Genomic DNA, 19,445 nt, shown 5'->3' with positions numbered 1-19,445 from the left:
TTCTGACATGTCTGACTTGTCTTCGATTCCAACGATGTTTCTTTTTTCTAAAAGAACTATGTGGCACTTTGGCTCATCATTGATTGGGTGGTTGTCGTTTTTCCCTGTCTTCGGTTTTGTAGACATGTCCTTGACATAGAACACCTGAGTCACATCCTTCGCAAGGACAAACGGTTTGCCTTTGTACCCAATATTGTTGAGGTCCACTGTGTTCATTCCATACTGGTTGTCGACTGCTATGCCGCCTCTAGTCGTCTTTACCCACTGGCACTTGAACAAAGGTACCTTAAAATGACATGCATAGTCTAGTTCTCATATCTCCTCTATGCGGCCATAGTATGTTTGCTTGTTCCCACTAGGGTCGGTGGTATCTATGCGGACACCACTGTTCTAGTTGGTGCTCCTTTTATCTTATGCTACTGTGTAAAATGTATTCCCATTTATCTCGTACCCTTTGTATGTGAGGATATGCCACAATGGCTGCCTAGCCAACAAATACAGCTCCACATCAATACTCTCATCACCCTGACATTCTTTTCGCAACCAGTCGCTGAAAGTTTCTATGTGCTGACGTGTAATCCATGCTTCATACTTCCCTGAGAACTCAGATCGAAGGAGGTTCTTGTGTGTCTCGATATACGGATCTACCAAGGAGGAGTTCTGTAGAACTATGTAGTGTGCTTTATTGAAATAATCATCACCCTTACCAATATATGTTTTCTTCCCTAGTGTCCCCTTTCCACTTAGTCTCTCCTCGTGTCGTGATTCAGGAACACCAATCAGGTTAATATCGAGAATGAAGTCAACATAGAACTCAATGACCTCCTCTGTTCCGTAGCCCTTGGCGATGCTTCCTTCTGGCCGAGCACAGTTGTGAACATATTTCTTTAGGATTCCCATAAACCTCTCAAAGGGGAACATGTTGTGTAGGAACATAGGTCCGAGAATAGTAATCTCCTTGACCAAATGAACTAGGAGGTGTGTCATGATATCAAAGAAGGAAGGAGGAAACACCAACTCAAAGCTGACAAGACATTGAACCATATCATTCTATAGTTTTGCTAGATCCGTTGGATCGATTGTCTTCTGAGAAATTGCATTGAAGAATGCACATAGCTTCATGGTGGCTAGACGTACATTTGGCGGTAGAATTCCTCTTAATGCAACTAGAAGCAATTGAGTCATGAGCACATGGCAGTCATGGGACTTTAAGTGTCCAAATTTCTTCTCTAGCACCTTTATTATACCCTTTATATTCGAGGAGAATCCAGATGGTACCTTAATGCTATCTAGGCATTCAAACAATTTGTCCTTCTCTTCTTTGCTAAGAGTGTAGCAGGCAGGACTTAAGTACTGGCGTCCATCATCTGTCTTCTCTGGATATAGGTTGTCTCGTTCTTTCAAACACCGTAGGTCCTGTCGTGCTTCAATTATGTCCTTAGGCTTCCCATACACGCCCATGAAGCCTAGCAGGTTCACATAAAGATTCTTTGTCAGGTGCATCATGTCGATCGCGCTGCAGACCTCTAGGACTTGCCAATAGGGTAGCTCTCAAAATATGGACTTCTTCTTCCACATGGGTGCGTGACCGTTGGCATCCTTCGAAATAGGTTGGCTGCCAGGTCCCTTTCCAAATATTACTTTCACATCATTGACCATATCGAGGACGTCCTCACCAGTTCGGTTGCAAGGCTTGGTCTAGTGGTCTACCTTACCTTTAAAATGCTTGCCTTTCTTTCTTACGGGGTGATTTGCAGGAAGAAATCATCGATGCCCAAGGTTGTGGCAGAACCTCCTAAGTCATAGGACCCACATGCACTTGTCACTGTCCAACGACCTTTGACATTTATGCATATGTTTCCATTAACTTAAAAAGACTGTCGGGTGTCCTCGGGGAACCCCGAATCATCCACGATTTCCGAGCAGGATCACGTTACAGAGTCATTGCAGTATTACAACAGTTTATTCAAATACATACATCAGAGTAAAAACAGCGGAAGTCTTACGATAACATAGTTTACAAACCAGTTGTTTCAAACCTTACAAACTAAGTTCGATAGTTAATACAAAACGTAGTAGTGGAGTGGCATTATACATATTATAAAACACACAATAGAACTGCCCTGCCCAAGGGCCACACATTTACTTCTCATTGTCATCACAAGGTACAACTGTCATGCAGCACGATCCAAAACAGATCTGCTCATGAGGCTCACCTGCAACAAGGGTCAACGAACCCTGAGTACAAAAGTACTCAACAAGACTTAACCGAAATAAAACTGATAGAACTCAGGAATGCAGGCTCAGGGATTCAAGGTATGGCTTTAACAATAATCAAAGTTCTTTTGCGTAAAAGCTCTTTAACAAAATTCTTTATTTCAACAATTTAAACTTCATAAAATCATATACAAAGATGACACGATCCGTAATGAGATCATGAAACTTCATATCCAACACCTTCATCAACCATTCTCAAGTTTCAGTTATTAATACTACGATGATGAATAGTGAGTTGAGTCTCCATAACCGAGGAGCAACGACGATTCGAACCGATTAAACCCAGCTGGGGATTCCAGACCACACGACATATGCAGGTCCCCGACCTACATATACCAACCTACCCTCGGATCCTTCAAAACAAGAACAGGTCCGCGCCACCCGAGAACACAGTACTCCACCACTCCAGCCCATGGCCACGTGGGTACACGCTATTCCCGCCATCTCTCCACTCCCAGTGCGCGAGTAGCCATTCTCGTAATAGAATCGCCAAGTTCAGGCTTACCGGAGTATGTGGTTAGTACTACAAATTCTCACCTCATGCAATTCAACAACGGACGTGCCTTAATCGACACAGGCGGAAAGAACCCGCTCACAAGACCTCCATGTCTTGTGGCTCACACACCCCGAGTCCGCCCGGTCTAGATTTATTACTCCACATTCCCATATCACATGCTAACATAATTAACCAATGTTCCATTTAAAACTTGCAGGTGGCAGGTAATCACCCGACTTTCATCGTTCTACGCATAGCTAAGCAAAACTAGGCATATACGAGTTTAAAAACTGGTAATATGGTAAATATGGAATAACAAGGATGGTAATGCACCAATTAGGCTCTTACTTAACTCCTAATCACTTAATGCAGTACCGAAAAGCAAAAGCAAAATTAATTTGTAAAACACAAGGTAGGGTTGTATGCATCCGGGGCTTGCCTTCGTTGATGGAAAAGTCCGATTCCTGCGACGTCACACAAGTATTCGATCCGATCTCAACAGACGGATTAAGCTCCTCAACAGCTTGATTAACTACCGCATGTTCACCTTCGTTCACTACACGTAATAACAATGCCCTGTTTAACATGATGCGGAATACGAAACATGATGCTTGATGATGGATACAAAAATTAAGAATTTGAATACAACTTTCCTTCGCGGTACAGTTGCAAGTCAAACAAACTAAATCTTTTTCGTAACACGTACATCAACTGCCAAGGATCATTATCAACAAATGACCCAAGGTCATCACTCAATCCAAAAGTCCAAACAAAAACCTAAATCATTAAAGGTTACTATTTGTTTTTATGAATTAATTATTTAATTAAAATTATGAAATAAATCAACTTATTCTAATTGAGCTCAAAATTTTAGTAAATGTTCATTACATGATAACTAAGTGGCAAAACAAATTTCATAATTTTTGGACAAGTAAATAAGCCTAGAAAAATCATGGAAAGTCATTTATTAATTAATTGAGCAATTTTTATCATACCCCAAAAATACTGAAAATCAATATTTCAAATTTTTTTCATATAATATACATCATAGAGAATTCACACAAAAATTTTCATAATTTTTGGAGCTCTAAATAATTCTACACAAAAATAACAAATTACAGCACTATTCATTCAAATCTGAAAATAGAAAAATCCATTTGAACGCTGAGTCACTGACAACCGACCCCACCTGTCATCTCCTACCTCCCACGCGTTGACTACGACGACGACGGCGCTGACCGACGCAAACTCGCCGACGGCGAGTTCACCGGCGATGGCGATTGTACCAACATGCTCCCCACGACTAGGCGCACCTACTGACCTACTTAGCTACACCGATTACGACTCAATACCAGCTCAACGTCGGCCATGGCGGACACGGTGCCTCGGTGGTACTACGCCGGCGACTACAGACCAGTAGCGGTTAAACAAAGGACACAGGAAGCATCAAGAGCTTACCCTGAACACAACTGAGCAGATAACAAGGCCGGAGAAGCAACGGTGAAGCGGGACGGCGTCCACGGTGATCACGGCGGAACAAAGTTCGTCGGTGATGGTGTACCGGCGACTGCAGTGGACAAAACGGCCAAGAAACAATGAAATGAGCACTACAGCATCGAGACGAAGCCAAAGGTACACCAATCAAGGGCAATGGCTCACCGACGGGCTCTGGCCACGGAGAAACGGAATCTCGGGTGAGTTCGCCGGCCGCGAGGAAGAAGGCAATGAAACTCGAGTTTCCAGTGAAGACAAACGGAATTGGTGGGTCGACCGAATGCGCAAGAAGTAGGCGGAGCTGGAGCTAGCTTATCAGCGATGGTGGAGCACTACAACAACGGCATGGGCTCACCGGAGATGAAGCAGTGGCGACGGAAAAACAGAGCAAGGGGACGGGGTCAAACGGCGACGGTTCAGGCTATAAAGGATGGCCAGGAAGCTCAAGGAAGCTGCGCTGTGTCCTTCACCGCGCCAGCGCGACGCCAAAACGGCCACGACCGCGCCTGGAACGCCGAAGAAGGAAACGCCGGCAATGTAGCTTCGGCGGTGGACACTGTTCACTCAATTTACAGAAATGCCATTCGCCAAAATTCACAAATTACTCTCAAATTTTTATAACAACTCAAAAATCTCCAAAAACAAAAGTTGTTCAAAATCAAAAGTTCTACAACTTTGCTTTTATAACCATCTTCTAATTCGGTCTAGATTTTGAAATGATCTTTTAAATTCAAATAGGGGATATTTAACGAATTACGCCTTTTTGAATTACTCAAAATTTTTCTAAACAACTTGAAAAACTCCAAAAATAAACTTTGCTTAACTTGCCAAGCTCTACACTTTTGCTTTTGGGATCAACCCCAAAATATGCTTAGATTTTGAAATGGATTTTCAGGGTAGGATTTAAATGCTGAAAATCGGGGTTTTCTCGAAAAATTCAAAATCCAAACAAACTTTGAACTTGAGCCAAACAATACAATTCAACACATACCACATGAATTTAAACTTGTTTTAGTGTATGCATCTCGAAGTTTTTACCAAATGCCAAATGCCTTGCAATGCATATGATGATATGACAGTTTTAGTATTTTAAACACCCGGGGTGTTACAAAGGTACACGACCTTGCAACACTTTTTCAAGAATATACCTTTCATGTCACCGAAACAGTGCATGCATGCATTATATCCCTTGTTTGATTGTCCTGAAAGATTACTTAGAGCAGGCCAATCATTGATTGTTACGAACAACAATGCTCGTAGGTCAAAGTGCTCCTGCTTGTGCTCATCCCACATGCGTACACCTGGCTTGTTCCACAAAAGTAGAAGTTCTTCAACTAGTGGCCTTAGGTACACATCGATGTCGTTGCCAGGTTGCTTTGGGCCTTGGATGAGCACCGGCATCATAATAAACTTACGCTTCATGCATAACCAGGGAGGAAGGTTGTAGATACATAGAGTAATAGGCCAAGTGCTATGACTACTGCTCTGCTCCTCAAAAGGATTCATACCATCTATACTTAAAGCAAACCTTAAGTTTCTTGCGTCACTTGCAAACTCGGGGAATTCTCTATCGATTGCTCTCCACTAGGACCCATCAATAGGGTGTCTCAACATATTGTCTACCTTACAGTCTTCTTTGTGCCATCGCAACAACTTTGCATGGTCTCTGTTTCTAAAAAGATGTTTTAAGCGTGGTATTATAGGAGCATACCACATAACCTTGGTAGGGATTTTCTTCTTGGGATGTTCGCCCTCAACATCACCAGGGTCATCTCGCTTGATCTTATACCACGACGCGTGACATACAGGGCATGCATCCAACTTCTCGTACTCCGTGCCACGGTAGAGGATGCAGTCATTAGGACATGCATGTATCTTCTGGATTTCTAATCCTAAAGGGTAGACTACCTGTTTTGCTTCGTACGTAGTGCTGGGCAATTCGGTATCCTTCAGAAGCATCTTCTTTTGGATTTTTAGTAACTCCACGAATCCCTTATCAGATACACCATTCTTTGCCTTCCATTGCAGCAATTCTAATGTGGTACCTAACTTTTTCTGCCCCGCATCACAGGTTGGGTATAGCAATTTCTTGTGATCCTCTAGCATGCGGTCGAACTTGATCTTCTCCTTTTCACTTTCGCATTCTCTTTGTGCGTCATGAATGGCCTGACCAAGATCATCAGTGGGCTCCTCCTCTGCCCCTACCTCTTCTTCAGCGGGCTTCTCCTCTGCTCCCACCTCTTCTTCAGCGGGCTTCTCCTTTGCCCCCACCTCTTCTTCAGCTTCCCCCATTGCAGTATCATTGAAGGCACCATATTCAGCAAAAATGTCATCATCGCCCCATTGTTCTTCACCTTCTTCCATTACAACTCCGGATTCTCCGTGCTTCGTCCAACAAATATAGTTTGGCATGAAACCCGACTTGAACAAGTGTGAATGAAGAGTCTTTGAGTTAGCATATTCCATCGTATTCTTACATACGGCACATGGGCAGCACATGAAACCGTCGCGTTTGTTTGCCTCGGCCACACGTAACAAAGAATGCACGCCGCCCATGAACTCTTGGGAGCGACGATCAGCATTGTACATTCAATGCTGACTCATCTGCATTACATGACATAAATACCGTATTAAAACCTAGAACATAATTAGTTAATTATACAACATGCATACCACCACAAAAGCTATAAATTTAAGAAAGCCTCGCTACAATGTAGACAATCCCAACTACCACTAAAAACACTAAAGCTAAAATGCACTTCAGCAGCACAAGGATTTCGCGACCAATCCCAACTAAAACAGACAGATCCCCCGTTTGTTCAACATCTTTGGGCTTCTTCGGCTGGATCACTGCCTTATTAGCCACCATATCTGCCTATTGTGCAAGATATTTTTGCACGAGTTCAACATACTCTTCCTCCCAGTAGAAGCCTAAACATACAGTGCCATCCCACTGAAATTAAAACATAAAATTAGAACTTTAATCACAACCATCATGAAAATAGGTATAAACTAACCATAGTCATTAAATACGATAAAATAACTCACATTGCGATCCGGACACTTGTAGAAAATGCGACCCTTGTTGGGACCCTCCTTCACTCGGCACTCCATCACAATCTTCGTCTCATCACAACACTTGCCGCATGCAATGAGTGGGAGGCCCGGCCTAAGTCGCTTTGGAAACCCATGAACGGTGAATACTAGTTTTTAATAGCTACTTTAACCTTCCTTCATGTAAATATGCAAGCTTGAAGTGATTTTGAGCTCAAATTGCTTACAAATGAAAAAACCACAATAAAGAACCATATATATAGTGAACAAAATGAGATAAGACAATGGTAAAACATGAGAGTATGAAGTTGGTAACCTTTAGAACCGAAGAATCAACGGAGAAATCGATGGAGGAATCGAAGAATGGATGGAGAAAGAGCAAGAACACTGCTTAAATTTGAACTGAAGCTCTCGGGCGGGCTCGGGGAGGAAGAAGAGGCCAGCAGGATTTATAGGGGGGACCTTTAGTCCCGGTTGATGGATCCAACCGGGACTAAAGGTCACTTTCCAGTCCCGGGCCACGCCACTAGCCGGGACAAGAGCTTTACTCCCGGTTGGAGCCACCAACTAGGAGTAAAGGTCGACCTTTAGTCCCGGTTGGTGGCTCCAACCGGGACTAAAGGTCCCCTGCCACAACGGCCTGGCGCAGGAGCCGTTGGGTAGGGACCTTTAGTCCCGGTTGGAGCCATCAATCAGGACTAAATGTCTCTCTAGTCCCGGGCGCAATATTTTCCGGGACTAGAGCCTGGTTTGGCCCTTGGATCAAAGGTATATACTCTACTAGTGCATCATTACCGCTGGGTTAGTTACACGAACCGACGGTGATAACCCCATCGGGCGCCGGCTTGTATTAAGTCGACGGTGACAAGCATCACCGCTGGTTTAATAAAATCCTGCAATGGAAGTGCCGTAGGGGATGACCAATTATGTAATGCATGCTTTGTGACCCAACAAATTTGTAGAGGTGCCAGCTGTGTGTTTGTTCAAAATGCAAATGTCAAGAACGTTTTCTTGCGATGCTTTGTGATTGAGAAGATTTGGAAATAAGCTAGTTGTGGGTCGCTTTAGAATGCAAATGACAAGGCAGTGTTTGTACCCTGGTGCGTATATTAATAAGAACATGCATCGGCTAGTTTGCTGCTTTGAATACAACGACTAGCTGTTCAAATCCAAACTGGTGTATATAATTATTTTGTTTTTCCTATGATGCTAATAAAGATATTCTGATCTATTTTTGTGTGTGTTTTTAATCTTATAGGATTAGAGAAGCATAGCACATCAATTTCTATATTTTTTATTTCTACATTTTTTCTATCATGTGTTCCAACTTCTAAAGGGAGTCCTAGTGTGCGTTTGTACTCCATATCAGTGACATGCACAACATTATAGATAGTTGCCATCGAGGTTGTCCTGATGTTTGCAATGGCGCAGCACGATCCCCTCTAGGGCTGTGGGATTCTTTTGTGGAAAAATTTCGGAGCCCACCACATTAGGCGAAATTCAGAAACGAACTGGTATCCACTACAAATTTGAATGAAATTTTAGCAAATCTGAACAACATCTTCCCAAATGGCCAAACAAGGCAATGGGCATGGAGAGAGGGTGTGTGCTGCGTCGGCATGGAATCCTCAGGCAGCAGGGGCAGCAACAGTGTGACAAAGGTGGTGACAGTGGCGGGGCAGGCGTCGAGGAGCGGCCATGGCGCAAGCTCGGGCATCGGGAAGCGATCATCATGGCTCTTGTGGTGGCGGAAACCACACTGGCGCATGCGGTGGGGAGTGGAGACGACGCTCCTGGCAGCGGCTCGGGCGCTTCATGGGGGAGTGTTTGTGGGCTACTTGTTGGACCATAGAGCAGGCTAAAATTTAGATTGGGCCGAAATATTTGGGCAATTTAGTTTTATCTCGGGCCATACCGAGATGAATGAACTTTGCTGAAGTTCGGTACATTCGGGCCAAATACTTGAACCTAGATCCCCTCTCACTTACAATCCAACCATGTACAAAAAGAGCTACTCCCTTCGTTCCAAATTGTAAGTCATTCTGACCACGTGGCAAAAGCTATGTAGTTTTTTTTTTAAGAATGCAAAAGCTATGTACTTAGAAAAACCAGAACGACTTACAATTTGAAATGGACAGAGCTATAAACTCACCTTTACTGTCACCATGATGTTCTTTTGTTTCTTAATGTCGAAGGACATTTAGCTCCTTACATAGTATGTACTCCTACTACTGGAGAACATAATAAACTTTAGATCGAAAGAAAGTTCCTAAAATCACAGAAACATTCGACAGAGCACCAACTCGAACTAATTAAGACAAGTTTACACCCAACAAAATTAATACAATGTTCACGTAAAACTACATTAGATCTTGATAGCATTAGCATTTCCCGAGATTCTCTTGACGTACGGGTCGTGCATGGTCTGCTGCACTGGCATGGCGCCAAACGCCCCGAAGTTCATGCTACTTTTGTCATCTATCAACGAGTACTCCTCCACCTCGTCGTCGTCGATGTCATCTCCTTCCTCCTCCTCCTCGTCCCTGTCCTGAGGCTCGTCGTAGTACGAGCTGCTCTTGTCCATCTCCATCAGGCGGTCCGCGTACTTGACGCTCTCGATCCTCACCGGCACCTTCTGGTCCCCTTTGCCAGCACGCCCCACGGTGGCGGCGGCGGCGTTTTCACCGCGCAGGATACGGACGACGGTGCGCATGTCCGGGCGGCGGTCGGGCTCGCCCTGCACGCAGAGCGCGGCGCACTCGACGACACGCGCGAGCTGCGCGGCGTCGAACGCGCCCCGGAGGCGCGGATCGACGAGGTCCCCGAGTCGGCCGCGCGCGATGAGCGGCTCGGCCCACTCTGTGATGGTGCGTTTCGCCCCGGACGGCAGGCGCTCGATGGGCTTCCTCCCGGAGACGAGCTCGAGCAGCAGGATGCCGAAGCTGTAGACGTCGCAGGCGCCGGAGACCTTCCCCCACATGGCGTACTCGGGCGCCAGGTACCCGAGCGTGCCCTTGACGCGGGTGGTCATGTGCGAGACCCCCTCGGGCACGAGCTTGGCGAAGCCGAAGTCGGCGACGAGCGGCGCGAAGTCCGAGTCCAGCAGCACGTTGCTGGCCTTGATGTCCCGGTGAATGATGTGCGGCGTCACCTCGTGGTGCAGGTACACGAGGCCTTCGGCGGATCCCACGGCCACGGCGACGCGCCGCTTCCAGTCCAGCTGCACCTCGCCGGCGAACTGGCCGTGGAGGTGGGAGAGCAGGCTCAGGTTGGGCATGTAGTCGTAGACGATCATGCGCTGCTCGGCGCCCGCGCAGTAGCCCCGCAGGCCCAGGAGGTTCCGGTGGCGCACCCGGGCCAGCACCTCCACCTCCACCGCGAACTCCATCTCCGCCTTGGAGTTGTTGGTCGCCTTGAGCTTCTTCACGGCGATCTGCATGCATGGGACCATGGGTCGTCATGTGCACAGGATGGAACGTCACAGTCACAGCATGCTCTCGTGCGCTATAGGTGTTGTTACCTGGAGGCCGTCGGATGTCTTGCCCCAGTAGACGGTGCCGAAGCCGCCCTCGCCGAGCTTGTTCTCCTCGCTGAAGCCGTTGGTGGCGGCGTGCAGCTCCTTGTAGCTGAATATCCTCCACGTGCTGCTCATGGGCGACGCGCTCACGCACCTGATGATTAAAAGACACACCCAGCAGAAACATGCATAAGGTAAACCGCCTGATCGACGAGCTGCGCGCCTCGAGTACACACCAAGCAAGCAGCAGATGATGAAACAAATCGCACATGAGACCGAGGACCGCGTAACGTACGTACCCTTGCTCGACCTTCTCAGAACCGCAGCAGGAGCTCAACGACGAGCCCATGGCGCCGGACGATGCACACGGACGACGTCGGCCGTGGACGGGACGCCTGCTGGACGACTAGCTCCTCTGTTCTCTCCAACAAGGCGGCGGCCGGCCGGCGTGTGTCCCGCTCTCTCGTTTTTGTCACGCGCACTGATCTAGCTAGCTAGCTTGAGGGGTACTTGAGTCGTTGTGCCTTGGAACGAACGAAGAGTGGAGTGGTGAAGACATAATAAGGGGGCAAATTGAAGTATTGAAGCGCTCCTGCTTGTGCTTTTATGCTGTTGGCAGATCTCACAAAACCGTCCAGGGCCGGCGGACATCTTGATGCACCATTTGTTGAATCGTGCCAGCACTCCCGTGGTTTATGTGAGTAAAATAACTGGGCTCCAGTACTTGCTCGGCTGACCTGGTTTGGACGTTTGGGGCAAGGGGAAAGATGGAGTGAGAAAGAACAAGTGCCACGTGGAGCCACAGAACTGGGCGTGGCTCAGTCAAACGTCCCGGCTGCCGTCAGGCTGCTCCTCCGCTTGGAGGGAAACGGGGGAGATGCCGCCCGGCCACAGCCCACAGGCCGCAGCCCGGTTGCTGGAATGGGAGCGTCGTGACCCGAGGAATCCACGTGGGCTGCACAGGCCTCCACACGGCGTACGCGAAAATGGGCGTCCGTCCATTTTTCCGGCCCATTGAGCGCCGGCATAGAACTTGTGCTCTTCGCTGGCTCCAGCTGAAACAAAGGGCCAGGATGGAGGCCCATTGGTCAATGTGAACTTTGGATCCTGCAGCAATTGGCACTCTGCCACGACCCACGAGTCGGTGGCGCATGGCTTTGCCGTCAGCCAGTCACGAGTTCGTCAACCAAGCTGAAAAGAGAAACGATAATGGTCTGCCCTGAGCCTCCGACGCTCGAAAATGTTGGGCGGACTCCACGCACAACCACGCATTCTCTAGTTTATTGATGTCCACTTATTTCTTAACGTTCTGTTCGCTTGGCTTATAAGCCGTACTTTTTTAGCCAACGAACAGTCTTCTCTAAAAACAAATCGGCCAACAGTGCTTTCAGTCATGGCAGTGAGACCATGTCCACCGACACCGCCTCCTGCCTCTTGTTCAACGGAATTCGCATCCATCCGACCCACTCTGCCTCGCAGCGCGCGCCTTCCCCCACCGTTATGGATGCAAGCGGGGCGGGCTGTGGACAGGCCGCACGTCGCCGCTCTGGCCGCAACTTAACTTTGCGGGTTTAGCAGGCGTCCACTTGCTAAAGCAAACAAGCCCGCATGCTTCTGCAGGCTTGGCGGTGGATCCTGCAGAGCCTAGCAGAGCGACGACATGACTGATCTTTGGAAGTTCATCGAGTACCTCCGGCTGGGAGATAGGTGACGACATGATTCGTGATTGTGGTCAGCACATGAGACGTGCCTCACGCTCGCCGGAGGGCTACAGTAGCGACTAGCGACGATGGTGGGTTGGCGGCGCCGGCAATGCGGCCAATGCGTGCAGAGGGCATTGCGGGTGTATGCAGGATTTTGCAGGCCATGTATGACCGCCCGCTGGGCTTAGCAGGCTAGTCTGCTTGAAACCGCAACATCTAAACAGGTTACCTGCATTGTCCAACAAGTCAATTTTGCGGGCTGGCAAAGCGGGCCTGCAGGCTGGCCCGCGCTGCTTGCATCCTTACCCACCGTGCCCTGTCCCGTGTTGCACCATGCGCTTCCCCCCACAGCGTCGCACCCCTTCACCGGCTGCGGCGCGCCCATCCCCTGCCGCACCCCACTCCACCTTGCACCGTCGCGGTCGTGGCATCACCAGGCCACCACAAACCCGACACCACTAGCAGGAGGTCGTCATCGGGCGAACATCGTCTCCTGCGACCAGCCGAAGACACCGCGGCACGAAGGAAAGTTCTGCGGCGGAGGTGTACCGTTGCTCTCGGCGCCACCCTGACCCGAGCTTGCTGGCTACCAGCAGAGTTCCCCACCAGGTAGCCCTTGGCCACCGGCAACGCCGTGTTTTAAGCGTTTCAGACTTATGTTTTAAGTGTTTTAATTAAGCGTTGCAAAAGTATATCTGAGATGTTGCATATGTTGCAATGACAATATACACATGTTGCAACCATATGTTAAAGTGTTTCATGTGTTTTGGACGTATGTTTCAAGCGTCTCATCTGGATGTTTGAAAAAGTAGATCTTGGTGTTGCACATGTTGCAATGGTTACACACGTATGTTTCAAGCGCATGTTCAAGTGTTCCATTTATCTTCGGACGTATGTCGCATGTGTTTCACTTGAATATTTCAAAAGTAGACCTAGTTTGCACGTGTTGCAACGGCGCCGGTGTCTTGCCACCGCCTCTCCTTGGCCGCAAACTCCCCGACCAGGTCCAACGGCCCTGTCGTGGTCACCGACAGCTCCGGCACCCGACCTCCTACGACGATGCAGTTGAGGCGGACGGTGGTGCGGGTGTGGGAAGCGGAGGGAGTGCGGGCGTCTGAACCGGAGTCACGGAGAGGGTCTGGGCAGCCGAACGGAAGGCACAAAAGGTGCGCGGGTTCTCACGTGCACGCGAACGAGCGACAGGCGCCGGCGTTCGGACGCAGCAGGTACTCATAAACTCGGAAGGCACTGCATTGTGTTCCTCTGCAAGCTGAGAGTACTGCACTAGCACTCCAAAGATGACACACTTTTCACAACCAAATAAAATCTATTATTATTTTTATCGATACAAAGAGCGGGTAATTGCCAGCTTTGCGGCAAAGTAGAAACAGTAGAACATTTTTTTTCTCTCTTGTCAGTGTCAGATGGACTTACATGGTGCATGCTGAGAGAGTCCTTTGGGGTGAACAACTCATCCAATCTCTAGATCCGACTTTGCATGTTTCTTTTTTGCAGGTGTAACCTGAAATCTAGCTCGAGGTCAATAAAATCTACCCCTTCTCCTTTCCTGTCATGTGATGCCGCAAATATATAGCTGCATTTTTAAATAAAATGTTATGGAAAATTCATCCACCCAAGGCTTCGATAATAAAGCTAGGGGTTCATCGACCCAAATACAAGAATTCTTTGACTGAATCGCTAAACTAGCTAAGTTGTGCGCTAGTCAATTCAGCCATATATTTGGTTTGTTCGGCTTACCCCATATTCAGCTTGTTTGGCTTATTTTTTCAGCTAGAACAGTGTTTTTTCTCTCACAACAATTCAGTCATAACAGTATTTTCAGTCAGTTTCAGCCAAGTTTTAGACCAGCGAACGGGGTCAATGAGATTGAATTAAAATCCTGCCAAAACCATACACTCGTCATATATTGGCGTACCTGTTGTTGCCAAAAACCCTCCCTGCTTCGTTGTATCCACAACCTCCAAACAATTGGAATGAATAATGAGTCTTAGAGAGTCCAGCCATAATTTAACGTGGCTAGATTATGGAAAGGAAACAAAAAGATAATAAAGGAGCAAATGTCGGTAAAAAGATAAAAATAAGTGGGCCCAAATATGTCACAACCCACAATCAAGAGCTAGCTGGGCTTTACCTAATCTAAGTCAGCCCGATTGTGCATCGTCAAGGCTGTGAATAGAAATGTGGAGGCCTTACTGCGAAAACTCGAAGTATCATTCTTTTTAGAAAGTATATAACATATACATTCGTACTTATGTTATTGTGTTACTGTATTATTTTTTCCATTGCAATGCACGAGTATTTATCTACTATATAGTATATGGTATATATGAAAGTTTGAATTAACGTTTTGATTCGCGCTGCATTGCACGGCCGTCTGCACAAAGTATAAACTGACATGTATCCAGTTCTCGACACAATCCACGAAAACAAGACCTCAAACACATCATGAAAGTAGAACCCGGTAAGGATCAGGGCCCTGGTTATGGAAGATTGGACGCAGCACCCTTTCCATCCTCCTAGGCTCGGCACTTGGAAGGTATGCTCCGGCACATATGGGCGCAGGGCATCTGAATCTGATCCATCAGGCCGTCCAGCTCCTAACTAAATTCCCTTGTGCTTCAGGTGCCCTTCCACTAGCAACGATACACTACTCCTAGCGGCGTCAGGTGGAGTCTGAGAATCCGAACCCAAGTCACCCCGCGGAAATGGGGACTGACCGAAACGACCGGAGTCCGGAGCTGCCGCGCACACGCACCTACTTAAAGATGGCAATGGGGACCCACGACCCGATACCCGACGGGTATTTACTCCATTATAGTCTAAATATGGACTAAACACACTACCCACGGGTACGTAAATGGATCAAACCCTTCACCCATCGGGTACGCGGGTACGAGTATGTTCCAGCAGTCCCCGTAACCATTTACCCATGGGTGAAAAATACCCGGCCATCTGAAAGAGATCAATGCTCCATGGTTAGACTATAAATTCTGAAAAGTAATGCAGGTAGAGAGAAACAAATATGCTTGCCAGTAACCTTGGTCATATTTGGTGCAAAAACTATAGCAATGTTGCGAGCATTCATCTTGTTGTAGCTTTCATTTTCCACCACATCTGTCATGAGATTGATGGCCCACTCAAGCAATGCTGCTTCAACAGGAGGTAGGGTACTTGCAAGATGGCTACACTCTTCTTCAGTGTTGCAGTGCATCACTTGTTCTGGAGTCAACGAGTCCAATACTCCACTTGGAAGTTCCCTAAACTATGTCTATAATCAGTAACTTCTACATTAATTATAACTAATGTAGAGGAGAAACTAAATGGAGAGGAATCTTAATTTGCAGAAGATATTATTATATGCTATTATTTGTCTAATTTTATGTGCTCTGGTCAGTGGTGGTTACTGTTGAATTGTTGATTTTCATGTGCGTAAATAAATTGTTGGCGGGTACGGGTGACCCGACGGTTATGATTTACCCGGCCGGGTATGGGTCTGGAGAAAATTTCCTACCCATAACGGGTATGGATATTCTGACGGTACCAAATTTTTATGGCGATGATGGGTCTGAAATGGCCATACCGATGGGGATTTACCCGTTGCCACCCTTACACCTACTACTCAGGAATCAGCATCCATCATCATGGGAATTCCGCGGGAAATGTGGCCGGTCGGCCGGAGACGGAATCCGTGGACGCGGAGTCAACAGGGACAGGCTGGCGACCTCTCCGCGGCCGCAGAAACGTCTCGTCGGCTCCGGCCGCTGCTACGTCGTCGGTCGTTCCCGGAATTCAGGTGCGAATCCGCGGCTGCAAGTGAGAGGATCTCGAATTCTGAATCGACATAGTCCGAGTCTATCCGTCAGGGGTTTGCATACCTGCAAGAAGATCAACTACGACTATTACCCCGTTCGGCTTGCTGAAACTTGGCTGAAACTGGCTGAAAGACACTGTTCTGGCTGAATTGTTGTGAGAGAAAAACACTGTTCCGGCTGAAAAAACAAGCCGAACAGGCCGATTTCTAGGTAAGCCGAACGGGGCCTATGCCGAATGGATCGAAGAATCCGTGCCAGTGTCTACAGTGACAGTGAGCCGCGGATTCTTCATACAGTACTACGTGAGAATAACCGGCCCAGCTGTGTTCTTCAGAGTTCAGACTTCAGCACCACGCGACGTGGCAATTGGCAAATGGCAGATTCTCTCCTGACCATTTGTCAATTATTACCAGGTACCAAATCCGGTGAGAGTTGGAGTGCTGGACATATCCAGTCCAGCGCCGGGTTGCAGTTGCAGGAGATAAGCATGAACTGACTGCCATCGAGCTGAAATGGGCACACACTGTCTCCTGCCTCCCTAGGCTATTATCGATGACGTTCCCATCTTGGGCGCCTTTTGTCATTTTGATATCGCGATCTGCAACATGATAGTGAGGCCAAACTGCTTATTGCAGGAAAGGTGATCCGTGAACACATCATGCCCCTGCTGGACTGCTTGCGCTTACACATCTGACAGCTGCTGCTATCTGAATATGTCTCCGGGATGGCCAGATCGGATATCAACAGACAACACTAGCTCGGATCACACGAACGGTCCTGATTAGCCGAGTTCACCTAATCACCGGTCACCGTGGAACTGCCAATCTGTTTGGGAGACTGGGGCAGCATGGCCATCAGCAGCTCAACTGCCTGTGTCACTATTCAGGTTTTTTTTTCTCTCGATAAGTCATATAGCCCGTTTTTCGTTAAAAGAAAGTAGAGGTAGTTAAACAGTTACAACAACAGACATCCCGGTAACGGTAATTCTAAGATTATCAAGACCCCAAGCACCCGATACAAGAAAAAAGCAAGAAAACAGTAAGAAAGGCGGAAGGGAGAGGACCCTTCACCATAGACCTAACCGACTAAACCTATAGGAAAAAAATTCAACGCAATGGCTGCCCACTTAGAAAACGAAGCCGCGGTGGCAAAGCATCCACCGGAAGAACCAAGATAATGGCGACAACAGCGACCAGGTAGCCGCTGTGATCAACCGCCGAAATAACCCAGGTAACAGCGATAACAGCGACCAAGTAGTGTCGATAAAATCTGATCGGCAATCTACCGAGGGGTATACCCATGGTAGTAGATGAATCGGTGGAGGTGCGCGTGATACGAACCAGATAGTAACAGAGACACAAGACACAAGATTTATACAGGTTCAGACCGTCAGCATGACGTAAAACCCTACCTCCTGTATTCTGTTATTTTATATTGATTGTGTATTAGATTAGATATATATCGTCTAAGGGGCCCTGCCTCTCCTTATATACTCTGGAGGGGTAGGGTTACAAGAACAATATCATATTTGGTATTATACAATAAATCACATCTTCATATAGTCTTGCGGTGTATGCCTTGATCTTGTAGGCTGGGCCACCTTTGGCACACGGCCCATGTCTTGTCTTGTGGGTATCGGGGGCCATACCCCCACAGGTAGCCACTGTGGTCAACCGAATGACTACATCGGCAACTCCAACAGCGACCAGGTAGCCGCTGTGAACCGAGCGACTGCAGTGGCAACATCAACAGCGACCAGGTAGCCGCCGTGAACCGCGCGACTGCGGCTGTAACGTCAACAGCGACCAGGTAGCCACTGTGACCAGCCGAACGACCGTAGCGACAACATCAACTGAGGCAGGGCAGACCAATGTGAAGAGTAGAATGAGGCATACGCAGGCACAAACAGTAAGGAGCGACATCCGGCGAACAGCGTGGGAGGAGCAGGTGGAGTGCAACAACAAAGCCTTCAACAAGGGAATGATATCTACGGTCGCCAACTTCGTTGGGAGAGGCACCCAAGATGGAGTTTCGTCCCCAGACTTGCCCCAGCAACCCCAGAGATGAGCAGAAAAACGACGACGCCTCCAAGAAGGTGATGACAGTAGCGCGCCACCGTCGTCGCCCCAAGGCAAGAAGCCTGGCGGGATTTTCATCTGAAGACTGTTCGCCGGCCACGGCAGGCCAGATTCGATGGACGCCCGTCGCAGGCGCCAGACCCTCATAGCGCAGCCTAGCCACCGCAGTCGTGGACGCCAGCATGACCAAGGTAGGTGCGGCCTGGCCGCCGCGGTGTCGTTGCCTGCCCGCCGTTGCCGGCAGGCATGGGGAGGCAGCCGCAGCCTTGGCTGACCGCCGCAGGCGAGCCGCCAGGTTACCGAGGTCACCGAACGCCGAGCCAGCCGCAGCGTCCCCGACCGGCCACCACGGATCCGTGGCAAGATTGGCCAGATCCAGCCCCGAGGCTCCCGGATCTGCCCCGCCGGCCACTAAAACCGCCGGATCCGCCGGGGAAGGTAACGATGGAGGAGGGGGAGGGAGCGCAGTCGGGGGTGGCCCTGCCACACCCTGGCCAGCCGCCGCCGGCCCCCAGCACAGGCCTGAAGAGGACCGCCGGCTGGGCCAACCAAGAGCAGGTGCCATGCGTGCATACCTAGTCCCGCCCCGGCCGCCCGGACGAACTCCGCCAGGCACCGACGAGGAGGGACGCGTGGATGGCCTGGGCGCCACCAGACGACAGAGGTGTGGATCCGGCCGGCCGCCGCCGTTCGCCAGCGCAGGTGAAGGGGCTGGAGGGGGTGGTGGAGGAGCAAGAGAGAGGGAGTGGGAGGAAACCGCGGACGGGCACCCTTTTTGGGGACCGCCGCTGGCCACCGCCGCCGCACACCGGAGGGCGATGGCGGCGGCCAGAGGGGAGGCCAGGAGGGGGGGCGAGCTCGGTGGCCAGCGTGGTCGCCCCTGAGTCGCCCGTTGGGAGGCGCTCGGGGAAAGAGAATCCCTTCATCCCTCACTATTCAGGTATCATCTATATCGTCCTTCCAACATTTGGTTTCTGTTGATCCTTCTACAAA

General features: G+C 48.8%; 1 protein-coding gene across 1 annotated transcript; it reads right to left on the bottom strand.

Moving 5' to 3' along the window:
- Nucleotides 1–9,686: 9,686 nt before the first annotated feature.
- On the bottom strand, nucleotides 9,687–11,270 carry LOC136525288 (PTI1-like tyrosine-protein kinase At3g15890). The gene is made up of 3 exons (XM_066518297.1): nucleotides 11,138–11,270; nucleotides 10,842–10,992; nucleotides 9,687–10,754 (listed from the first exon to the last, which is right to left on the bottom strand). The coding sequence occupies exons 1-3, from the start codon at nucleotides 11,185–11,187 to the stop codon at nucleotides 9,687–9,689; spliced, it is 1,269 nt and encodes a 422-aa protein (XP_066374394.1). The 5' UTR covers nucleotides 11,188–11,270.
- Nucleotides 11,271–19,445: the final 8,175 nt, after the last annotated feature.

Source organism: Miscanthus floridulus, chromosome 19 (genome assembly GCF_019320115.1).
Source record: "Miscanthus floridulus cultivar M001 chromosome 19, ASM1932011v1, whole genome shotgun sequence".
In the NCBI taxonomy this organism is placed as follows: Eukaryota; Viridiplantae; Streptophyta; class Magnoliopsida; order Poales; family Poaceae; genus Miscanthus; species Miscanthus floridulus.
Note: the sequence above shows the minus strand (reverse complement) of the source record. Positions and strands in the feature narration are given on the sequence as shown.